The 12651-nt window shown below is 44.4% G+C and overlaps 1 protein-coding gene across 1 annotated transcript in view; it reads right to left on the bottom strand.

Moving 5' to 3' along the window:
• Positions 1 to 12651, bottom strand: part of T265_02944 (hypothetical protein) — a gene marked incomplete at both ends in the record, with an annotated part of 104689 nt that overhangs the window by 85901 nt on the left and 6137 nt on the right. Inside the window, 3 exons of the mRNA XM_009167308.1 lie at positions 900 to 977; positions 1216 to 1526; positions 8843 to 8905. Of these exons, the coding sequence (XP_009165572.1) occupies positions 900 to 977; positions 1216 to 1526; positions 8843 to 8905 (452 nt within the window). The remainder of the gene's footprint in view (positions 1 to 899; positions 978 to 1215; positions 1527 to 8842; positions 8906 to 12651) is intronic.

Genomic DNA, 12651 nt, shown 5'->3' with positions numbered 1-12651 from the left:
TCAAATAAGTCATGGCTGTACGGCAGTGAAGCATTGGTGTTGAGCACTGATGTCATGCTGTCGTTGATGATGATGATGATGATTGACCAACAGTGTCTGCGAAGTATCGACAGGGTCTAGTGTAAACATCAGATTGCTATTGGATTCCCCTATATTGTGACGCTCAACCACAGTAGGTGAAACGCTAGTCCAATAGCGGTAATAGGATTTCGATCTATAGGAAGATGCATCAACTATTCCTCTACATTACATCGAATACATGAGTGGGGTCACACACATCACCAATCAACAATTGTAGTTTTCTCAGACTTTATGGATTAGGAATACATCCTTGAGGTTTGTAGGTAGTCTTTCCTGTGCGCACCCAAAAACCCTGCAGGATATGGCATGTAACCTACCCCCGGGCGCACACGACGAAATGTCTTAGTCGGACCGTCTGCTACGGTTCACCTGTTGCTGTATACCGGATGTAAATCGAACGAGGTGCGCGAAGCACGCTTCACTAATCCCATTGATAGAGTCTTGCTTCGAGAATTGCTTACTTCATTGTTGTTGTTCAGACGTGTAGACAACTTACTCTTGAAGGTCTTAGGCATAGGAGGCATAGGATTCCTTTGCACTAGGTCCCTACCTTTCCCTTTCCTTACCACTCATTACTAGGGCTTTCTTTTCTCACGGTTATATGGTAGTTCAGTTATGAATGAATTGAGTGATAATGGTCCTTACCCACCAGTACAATAAGACCAACTGATTACGAGGAAAGCAAACGATATTTAAATGGAATCCCAGCACAAAAATACATTGAATCGAAACAGTTTTTTCGGAAACTGAAAGAAAAAGATGCCGTCCAAAATATCCCATAAAATACAGAAAAACCGAAAAATTTCGTTCCTACTTACCCCAGCGCTTGGTCGCCCGATCGCTGTTCAACGTCAGCTGTCAATTTGCTTACGGCAACTTTGAGAATTTGTGGATCGCTGGAAACAGGATGAAGACAGGTGAGTAGTAAGTAGCATTAGGATGACGTAGAACACTAGTTCAGTAAATATGCAATGGACAGGACCACGAATACAAGTCAGCAGAAGTGAGGTTACAATGGCAAATCGAGTATTTGCATCGGAACGTATTTCGCGGAAATTCCTAACGGGTTACACGGGGAACCCTTCGAAAAGTCAAAACGAAGGCTAGAAAACGAGCAACAAACATCCAGCATACCTGAGTTTGTCGTCCAGAAGGATGAAGCTCAACTGACGCAAGGCGACCGAAATTACCATGGAAACGTATGTCGGTGGAAACTTCCCAGGTGCAGCGACCGCCTCCGAGTAATTAATTGCCTCATAGAGGCGGGCTTTCTCCTCAGCAGTCATCTCGGATTGCAGTCGCTTCATGATAACGTCAGCATCCGATTGGGACGAATCCGTTGAGGAACTGGTATCCGATGAAATAGACGGTGAACGCGAAAACCACCTGAACATTCTGCTACCTTTTGCTTTCTCTGCTGCTTCCTTGCTTTTACCTTGATTGTGCTATTGCAATGAATAAAACAGCTTACATGCTTTCAGAGTAAAGGGTGATAGGTAAAATGGGCAAGTGCACATCAAGGAGAACAGTCTCCGCGTAGTGCAAAGTGAGATAAAATCGAAAAATGCAAATCTTAGATATTTGGTATTACATGTTAGACAGCAGCGGCTGATGAACACTTCACAGTGCGCATTGATCGGTTCACCTTACTTCATTCATACACCAAGGTGGATAAGCGGAAAAGTGCTACCATTGATGCGTCCTCTCCCCCACAAATCCGTTGCTTTGTCCCTCCTTACCCTGTTGCTAGCCATACCCCCGTAGGATCATTCTTAAGGACTGACCAAACTGTTCACCGCCCATTCCTGTTAGCTATAATATCTACATCTCACTCGGACGCCACGGCGGTAGACATTTCAGTCATTCTTAAAACCCCAATTCAGTTCATCCAGTAGCCTTTAAGGTTCGCACTCTGAAACAGACTAAACGACAGCGCTCACTTTCCGTTGGTAAGTGTTATCCCTCGGAAACGACCAAAGTAGGTTGCCGAACTGACCTAATCATCGGTTTCTTATCACTTCCAGTCCTCTTTGCTCTTTTCCGGGCGCACAAGATGCGAGCANAGGGGCTCTAGTATTTTAAGCCATCAATCTGAAGGACCTCTGTCTGATGACAGACTCCTACTTGCGGACCGTGTGGCAACGTCCGCCTGACTATCCCGTAAACGCGTCAATAATCACTGTCTGTTCATCTGTTAAGACTCAGAGTGAAGTTCCGGTACTCTCAAAGCCTGTTTTTTTACGAGGCTATGAACGTTCATAGACTGTTGTGATTGTTGAGAATATGAATGCGTAAGCAAGTAGGTTAAGCACTACTGTGGCTCAATTAAGTACTCATTTTGGACCGAAATCAAGGTGCACGAAGGCCTGCTGCAGCTAAATCCCAAAACAACCGAAATCGCTTGACCACATGGTGTCACCATCCTCAACACAGAAAGACCACATCGCCACTGGTGGAGTGGATCAACCACTGGATGCCGCTCATCCAGGAACACTTGTGTGAATTCTGATCATGCGCTTGTCCTCTTTGCTCTTTCCGGGCGCGAGCACCTCGCTTGGCCATCGAGAACCTCCCGGACCCTAATGTGAGCCATGTCTACCTCAACCACCTGATGAAATATCTCCTGGACATTCCTCCTTCCCTTACCGGGAAGTACTATCATCAAACCTTCAGGATGCTACGCGCTTAGCTTGCAAAACGGGGTAATCAACTCCGTCCAAGCACCGGCAGAGACAGACCAGTCCTGAACACTGATGTTATGCTGTCTATGATGATAATGTTGATGAATGGACGTCCAGCGAAACCATAAGCTTCCTAGTAGTTCGGACACGTAGTCCTCCTGGATTACAATACAACACGAAGCACTGTCAGGCCTTAGATGAAAAAGAATATCTGCACAGATTCTGAATGTCAGTGGGTTCAGATGTAGGAGGAGGAAGAGACGAGAAAGGCGAGAAGCTCTGCGCGAAAGCTATCCCAACATACGTGAGGCCTATGGTGGGTGAAACAATCACACGGTTCGCTCGTCCCTAAAAAGAATGCCTAAAGCGTTAAGCTAAACAATTTTAACAAAAAGTGGCAATCTACAGTATCACAACCGGATTCCTGACCCATTTCAGATCCTTGAACAGTGAAACTGGAACGTTTCACGGCTTCGAAAATCCACGTATGCCTATTCCTCTCCGTCAAGCGTCACCGAAGTGCTGGTCCTTAGTCAGTGCTTGTCTAACTTATTTTCTCTAGCTGGGTGGAAGGGACCGTCAGAAAGAAAGCGTTCCGTTCAGCTGTAGCGCCCTTCCGGTGCCTAGCTGCCATGCCACCCGAAGGACCATCAGAGTCAAGTGGTATGAATCGACGGTCGTGACCATTTTCAAAAACGCGTAATAGAGGTAATTCAGCCGTGGAACAGCAAAAAAGTGTCCATCACTCATGTTCCAAGTGAGGCGTAATTGTCGATAGACAGCATACAGGAAGTGTCGTCTGTTTGGCCAAGGGCTAACGAGACTCACTGAGCAAAACTGTAAAAATTCTGCTACTCACGTATTGAAACAAGTTGGTTTATGTATAGAGATTAATATGGCCTCATTAAAGTGGCGCACATTCAAGGAGCTACCCAGAGTGACGACATATTTTCAGTGACTGCAAAAAAGGAGAAAGTGAAGGAAGTCCTAAGGGAAAATCATAAATCAAATGCCTAGTAGTAACACGGCACGAAACGCATGTGTACCACAAAGTTACCTTTCTGAAGGATAAAGGAATAATCAACACAACTAAACTACGAACAGCACCAACAGGAAAGTGCTTTTTCAATCTTTGTCAATAGCCACACCACTCGTTTGAACCGCCGTGTTCCTGTTCTGGCGTAATTATTCCGGTGAGTCCACACCAAAGGGAAGCACTGGACTCGAGTTTCGCTCTCATTAGAGCTCATCAGCAGTGCATATCCAATGGCCGTGCCGGGAGTTGAACCCCGGACATCTGACATGCGAGGCGAGCGTGTAACCACTACTCCACCAACGCACGTTGGACGGATCTGAATTATCACGTCTGAACAGGCGAACATGTTCACACTTGAGCGATGTGATTGGTGTGCCCGACCCACTGGAAAAGTTGCACGATGCAAGCCTTTAGTTTTGTTTTTCGGTCTAATACTGTAATATTCAGTTCAGTAGCGAATCGAATTTTGGGTTAATTGAGATTAGCACATAATTCCAAATAAAAATGATGACTTGTATCAACATATTTCATGAGCGGAAACTGGATTGACCCTGGCTGCCCAACAATGCCCCATTGATGCTAAAGATTTCGAGTTTATACTGTAGTGACCACATCGGTTTACGGTTTGCAACCGACGAGGCAGATCACCTAGCTTCGGACTAGACTGTCAGATAAATGATTAGCCCAGTTAGCTAAATAGTGATTTAAATGTTCTGAGACCCCCTAGTTCGTATAGGTGGGTAGGTTCGAAAGAAGCATTCCTCAGAAACCAAACTATTCTCACTGGTTGGACGTGGAGGTTGTGGTGCAAACCGAAAAGCTTATTATGCAGTTTTCGGACGTCAAAGGATCGATAACGTTAAAGTCCACCCTAACAGAAAGGCAAAGCAATTTCGTGTCCGACATACAAACTGATTTCAACCCTCGAACAGTCTCCTCTTCAATTCCTGAATTAAGAATAGAAAAGGAAATCCCAGCCACTCTCCTTGGAACATAGTAAGAATAGCATTTCCCATTTTGATGCATAGGTGGTTGAAACTCCTGTTGCTAACAATGTGATCTCAGAACAAGATACACAAACGAATATTGACACTCGGTTTTATCAGATGTGTTAGAACCATCGCCCAGTACCCCCTACCTATCTTGATACTGAACAACATTGTAAAAGTTGAAACTAATGTACATTGTCAGTAGCCTAAAGGCTTAAATGAACTGTGGTCTGAGATGCCGAGAACGATTAGACCTGAGCCAAAATGCCGGTAACTTTCACTTTAGCAGCTCATAGTTATGAAAAAAGTACGTGAGACCGATGCGACATTTTGACGCGTTTAAATCGATAAAAGTTGATTTGGTTAGCAGTAATGGTTAGCAGTATAATTCTGCCGAAAGAAAAGAAACAAAAAAGGAAGAAAAGGAAGAAAAACTAAAATCCGAAAAATATACATCCAGAGTATGTGCTTCAAAACATAATGCCACGTGTTTTTGCTGTCAGGGTCTGATGATAAATGCGAAAACGATTAGCGTTAACAAGCATATGCAAGAAGAAAGGCAAACGAAGAGTATCACGCTATAAATAAAAATGTGCATCAGTGTTCGGGGTTATGAAACCGGGTGATATATGGACTTAATTTCCTCTCATGATGGTTAAATGTACCAATGGATTTGTCCTACGTGATACCGTGGAATCCTGACGGCAATATGCCAAAAAATCAAAACATACAACACCGCAGGTACGACACACGAAAATCGGGCCATTTATGGGGCATACGGAACCATGCGGACCAGAGAGAATAGCTTGTTTCAAACAAACCAATAGGCTTCCCGGTGCTCTGCAAAATACAGTTAAAATGAGGCAAATCCTGGCAGAGGCACCAGTCTGTGACAGATGTCGCACAGGACATATGATTGACTGAATAACCGACCTATTACGCGTTCATAGTGTTGCCCTCATACCTCAACATGCAGATGTGGAAATGCACAATTAAACGAAAGATATGGTACTTAAGAGCCTTCGGAACTGCGTTAACAACCCAGTTAAATATTCTCACGTGTAAGCTTGACTAATGGGTGTCCCTCCGAAAAGTCGAGCGCTCTATTGCACGTACTCACCCCAATCAGATGCACTACGTCTCCGAATACGGCACAACAATTTATGGTTCTTGAATGTGTATGCTCAGTCTATTCAAGCATCACAACGAGGGAGACCTCGGGCACGGCAGGTCAAACAAACATTCCAATACGATTCCCGGAACCAACAGTAGTACTTGACAAACAACAAATTTTCCATAAACACAACCATCACAACGGAGTCTGTGTGTCCCATGAGATACAAACAAAATTCAGCAACCGTGACACACACGCCATAATCCGTGGATGACTGGAATTCATATAACCCACAACGTGTCCGGTTAGGTGCAGCCAAAATAACTATACTGCAAGCACAAGAGCCCGCGTTCAACTGGCTTCTGACCAGCAACAACACAAAAGGAATGCAGATGTACATAGAGGGGCAAGTTGTGCATGACTTACCCTCTTCAGTTGGAAACGACGCTTTTTCACCTTCTGCTCACTCGGCTTAGAGTGAAAACAAACGAAGTGATGGCAGTGATTTTATAAACCAACATTCAGTCCAGTGCTCCATGATATGGAAAACCGTGGCTCCCAAGTTGCCCAAAGATGTATCCGGCGAGGGATAACCGTGAGCCGACGATCGAGCTACTATCAGACATCGAATCTTTCAAAACTATTCAAAGAATGCTGCCCCCCAGAAAAAAACCTATTTGAAACAGATTCGAGACCAACGGTCTGTCAGCATTGACCGCAATCATGAGACTTCCAACATATCAGAATAGGTAAATAAGTTAGGATCGTGGGGGGTACAGCAAGCTGAAAAGCACGAACACGTGTTTGCTTGCCTTTTATACATCAAGTCCCAGAAATCTGGTAAGACTGGGTAGTTGGATGCACAATTTACGCTAAAGTAGTAAGGTCACATCTTGCTTTCGCTGAAAAACACCATTTTTACCACACAAATCTATAACAGGTAAGCTGATCAATATGACGAAAGCATGAGATAACTCAGGGGTCAATCTCAGAGGTCCCCGATACTAAGCTTTCGATTGTTTCTATCCAAATTTCGGTACCTCAGCGTGGTATCCTCTTTCCATACGATGATGGCCGCGTAGTGTTAAACCTAAATATATCTACTAAATTTTTCACAGCAGTGTGAAACTGAAGCAATGAGGAATACGTACACTGAGTTCCCCTTTGAAAATACCAGTCAAGAATCCAAACAGACTCATTGATTGTTTATTCATGGTTCGTTGGTGCCCCGGATTGGTCTTATTTTTGACACGTTACTGCCATCATCATTGTCAGCTATAGTAACCGCGTACTTGTCGTATAGTGGTTTCTTTCATCGATGATTTAGGGAGGTGGGGTAGGTAGCTGCGCGTTGGAGGCGGGAGTTGATAAATTCGTGCGTAAATACAGCACTGTCAGTGGACTGCTAAGTGCGGGGACTCGAGAAGGGAGCTATGCATTAAAGGCAATAGTATGGATGCATGAGCGCCATTGAGGGCGCCATACAGTCCGTAGAAATTAGGTAGGTGGGGGTTCCAGTTGAACACAGTAGTACTCGGAATTGCAGGTGCTGGACTCGAAATTCAGACTTTCTGGATATAGGTATGCGCTTTATTTCCGTTCCTACTCGAACTTAACTTGAATCAAGATACTGGACACTCTTAACTTCCTGGGCAACATCTCTCACTATGGATTCGACAGTAAAAATCGAAACTCCAGGTGAGGAGTGACTGTTGGAAGACATGAGGGATATCCGGTAGCTTCTAAACAAGTTGTGGGGATAAAACGCTTCCAATAATATAAAGCGGGACACACGTGATCGACGACTATATACAAACTTCGTTCATTCAAAGGTTGAGGAAAGTGTACATCGTCAATTACAAATCGACCGGCCATTCTATTCAATTAGTGTGAGTAGTAAGGCACACCAAAAACTGGGTAGTTATCGGTCTCATCAGCAAGGTAGCATGGAACCACAAGAGGTGAAAAGAACTCAGAAAGCACCGGGGACAAGAGACGTCGGGTAGAGTTGATGCGAAACACGTACTTGGAGGTAATGTCATCACCACGATCAACAGCAATACATTAGTAGTGAATAGTGGCGCTTCATTACCATACAACCATGATTAAAAAGTACAAAAGGGAGGTAATTCAGCTTTTAAAAAATCAAAAGCTATCAATGACAACGCGCCAGCACTCCTGAAACGGGATAAACTAAATTCATCTGAGCACCATGTCTGGCTACAACGCCACCAGCACGACTGACCAAGCATCACCCGCAGCCTAACTCACAACGACAAGCAAAATTAAGCCAGATGACTTAGCAAATGAATGTGTGCTATTCAGTGAGATCGGCTATGTGCCGTATGTTGCAGTTCCTAGTCACCTGCAAGAAGAATCAAAAGTAACGCTGCCGGAAAGACGCTATATATCCCACTTTGAATGTGACTACCTTCGTTTCGCACCACAACATCACATCTTATCTCCCGTGAAGCTTTCGTTAAGTGTTCGGTTTAGAAAACGCCGTCTTATGAAGATGGTAGTGAGAAATGCGTAGTACGTGCAGACGAACCTGACTCTGCCAATTACTCGCTTCTGTCTTCCGGAGACCACAGACAAAATATGAGGACTGTTCTCATGATTACATTGCGCACGTGGCCATTTATTTTCAAGGAATGTAGTTACTAACGTAACAAATGACACCGGTTCTGCTTCGATAACATTTGCACTGAATTCACACACATATTAGTGAAATCAAGGCTTGTGAACGCACCGAGCTAGGTAAACTGATGAGCAAACTAAAGGTGCTCACCTTGAAGCTTCAAAAGGACAGGATTAAATTGAAAACCCCGAAAAGCAAGCACTTTGGGGGTACTATTTGCAAACAACTACAATCAAAGCAAAGGGCAAATAACGACCTGGCCACGAAAAAGTGCGATGAGTATAGAACCAAATAACTCACTTGAAGTTCAGCCTGCTGTCGGCAAAGTACAATGTTGAACACATCGAGCACGTCTTCATAGTCCTGTAAATCAAACGCATCGTAAGGGAACGTAAGGGAACGTAAGGGAAAGCACCAAAGTCATAGATAAGAGTAAGAGTAAAATCCTTCTGTAAGACACGAATGCAGTGGGTTGGTAAGAAAAAGGCGAAAATGAGGGACATCTGCCCTGGGGAGATCATTCGTCCCACGTCGACAGTGATGCTGCCACCGTAGTTATCTTCTGACACTTATAATTGGACATTTACTGACGACCGTTCAGAGCACTTCAGCGGTGCCGTATGTAAGACCACTTGCCAACCTAAGCTAGCGGTCTTCAACAAGGGGAAAGGAAGTTCAAGGATTCAGGTGGGATGATGCTCTCAAGCCGTTAGGACAACAGTAGCTGAAATACTGGTATTCAGACAACCTGACTCTCGTCCTCATTAACATTTGGCATATTTTTTGGTTCTATTGTCCACTATGTTCATGCTGGTAGTGGCAGATCACAGGGAGTCAGCACCGCCCGACGCTTTCCAAACTGCTTTGAGTCAATCACTGAAAGTCTTCACCAAAAAAATCACAACAGTTGACGAAAAACTGAATGCGCTTTGATTGCATGTAACGACAGTCCTAGCCGTTTTCGCGTTACACTCGCTCCGAGGGCCCAAACCTGAGTATGAAACTAAGTCGACTACTTCAAACCTCTAAAATGTGCTGTCTCCGCCTGATGTAAAGTAGGAGCGCAGATACCGTAAAAAAGAGCCAAATAATGTAAGAGATCAGATGAGCGATCAAACGACGAGGTCCAAAAACACCATATATTCCAGTTTGGAGAGAATGAAGTGATGGTGAATAGACCTCTATAAAGGAAAGATAACAACCACTCGGTCACCGTTTGAGGTTTGCACTCGTTGATCATGATAATATAAGCGGATTGAGAACGGTGGGGAGGACTCTGTGATGAGTCCTTTAATAGCCTTTAAGTTTGGAAGAAGTAACAAATCAAATACGTGCCGCCAACAGTACAAGGAAGCGCACACTGGTTTCAGTGTCATTAACATCGTCGGCTGCAGACCGTATATTGATGGTACAGGGGCCCTAGTTAAAACGATTAACAGCAATTAATAATTAATTAATTATCACTATCATTGTTTTGACCCAGTAAACTTAGGGGACGGATGACCGCTCATAGTAGACTGGAAAGCATTTAGGGTGCACAAAAGGTTAGGATGCACCGACATAATCGTATCATTGGTTCGTCCGAAAACCACTTCGCCACACTTTAACTTGTGTGTAAACATCTGTTACACGAGAAAGATGCTCAGAGACCAATGACTGTGTTCACTCAAATGTTGGTCTTCATACAGCATGCCAGGCTCAGTGCAGTTCAGTTATTTAGCTACAAACCGTGTATCATGGTAGAGAAGCCATGGTTTTGTTCACACTGAGTGAGAAGAATAAAAGTATGACAGCCAAGCGCTGAAATTGATGGCTCAGTTAACGTTAAATATTTTTCCGATAAGACAGAGAGTCAGAGAGCCATGCGCTGAAAGCAACAGCTCTGACGCAGAGCCACAAGTGGCTATCTGACGTGGCCGTCTGTCAAAAACCGTGTATCATGGTAGAGAAGCCATGGTTTTGTTCACACTGAGTGAGAAGAATAAAAGTATGACAGCCAAGCGCTGAAATTGATGGCTCAGTTAACGTTAAATATTTTTCCGATAAGACAGAGAGTCAGAGAGCCATGCGCTGAAAGCAACAGCTCTGACGCAGAGCCACAAGTGGCTATCTGACGTGGCTGTCTGTCAAGGTCACTAGCCCTCCATTTCTCTTGTCCCAGGGTTCCCATCCAGGAAGACGGCAGTGAATCGGCTGATGAGGGCTTGCACGCTCTATTGCCAGGTCATGGAGTGACCTTCCTGGATCGTCTCCATACGGGACATGGCTGGATGACCTAACCATGACCTAAACAGTTTCGCCTTTGAAGTGGGACTAGTTGACCTACCGAGGGAGAGTTACCTTTCTTGGAAACGACCTGTCATAACTAAGTTCTACTGATCGGATGTTACCATCTGACCTGCACGATGCCTCGGGTGCCCCGGTGTTCTAACACATATAATCTGTATAAAGCGGCTACATCCCTGATCCATAAAGCGGGACAGATCAAGTAGCAGCAGTACCCTTGGCAGTCAGACTGATGTCAGGTCTGAACCACAAATGTCGGAGGTGGACAAAAGTTTTCCCGGCCTTCAAGATTCGGGAGGTGATTTCATTCTTCACCAGTGTGCCAAAACTCAGGAAGCCATCTAAATGGGCCGGATTGTCTGCCACACCTATCAATTTACCAGTAAGCATGAGACTAAGGTTTGATCCCACCCAGTCCTGTAATAGCACTTTACAAAGTACACCAGAAACCAGTCAAAACATGGTTGCTTGATCAACTGAGGTGAGGCGCACTGATGAACCAGAGGTTGCCTTTGTGTCTATTAAGTTGATAAGCATTCTCTTGAAGAGACAATGTGTTGCTGACCCGAAATATGGTTCAAATACTTTCCAAGACAAATGACAATTAGCATAACTAGACAATGGGCTCTGCTCGCTCTTTCTAAATTCACAGCACATCGCGCAAACTGGGTCTGTCAAGTAGGGATTTGAGAAAGTTTTCCGAAAACAAACTTCAAGAAGTCCAAAACACCATGTAACATGGGGCGACAAGTAGATACGAATTCACAAAGTATCGAACAGCAAAATCGGGCAAAGCTGGTGCTCAGTTTCTGAGTCGGTTTTAAATTTGAGTGGCGGGGTTCTCCTCTGCAGAATTTTGACGGACTTACTATCCCTCCATATACATGATCATCAACAATAAAAAGCTGGGGGTGATGACCTACATATCCTCCTCTTACATTCAGCTGGCCTCAAACACGTCACATTCTGCTCAAATGTTGCTTGATCTATCCGGAACATGGAAGAACTAAGGACCGGTTTACCATCAGCAAGTTGGAAAAGGCGAGCGAAAAAAGATGCCAGAATAACGGAGTGATACTATGCAGTTTCAGAAAGTAACCGAATGTACATAGGTCCCAGCTGAAGCGACTTGATCGGTAAGTTCAAAATTTCTTTAAATTACGCAGTAGTTGAGCAACTGAGTGGCTGTAAAAAACATGAAACTGATTCCACTCTCAGGAGCCTGCAACCGTAACAAGCTATACTGAGTAGTGAACAATGCAATAGAACGATTTTAGTCAAATGAAGCACGTCAGATGAACTAGGTACATTAGCTGAGCAGTGACAGTAGTTCCTGATTAAAACAGACTTTACTACGAAGAAAATTGTAATGGGTGCATCCTGACGGGTTGCACGGTAAGTCACCACTGACGAGAAACACCTTTGGGAAGGATCCTCTATGACAGTAAAACAGACAACAGACCACTGACCAACGTTCCAGCTATTCGCTAATAGTTGTGCCAATAAGACATGGACTTTGGATTACCGGTACTAAAAAAACATCACATAGCCGAAAATAATCCGCTAGTCGAGGTTGGAAAGTGCCAGCTTGCACAAGCGGGATCTAAGTACTTTTCGAAACGTAATCAGAATACAGAAGGAATAAAACAGGTCAGATCGAGGTCAGATCGGAACGGGCGTGACGCGGTTGCTGTAAGCCGAGTGTCAAAGAACAAAATGGTCCTATTTACGTGGTTCCACCTTGGGATTGGGATATCAAGGTGCTCGCTTCGGTTGAAGCTCATTAAGTTCACCTGATACCGTCTTGCCATCACAGATCAACA

Source organism: Opisthorchis viverrini, assembly GCF_000715545.1.
Source record: "Opisthorchis viverrini unplaced genomic scaffold opera_v5_38, whole genome shotgun sequence".
Taxonomy (NCBI): domain Eukaryota; kingdom Metazoa; phylum Platyhelminthes; class Trematoda; order Opisthorchiida; family Opisthorchiidae; genus Opisthorchis; species Opisthorchis viverrini.
The sequence above is the reverse complement of the archived record's forward strand: the minus strand, read 5'-3'. Positions and strand labels throughout refer to the sequence as shown.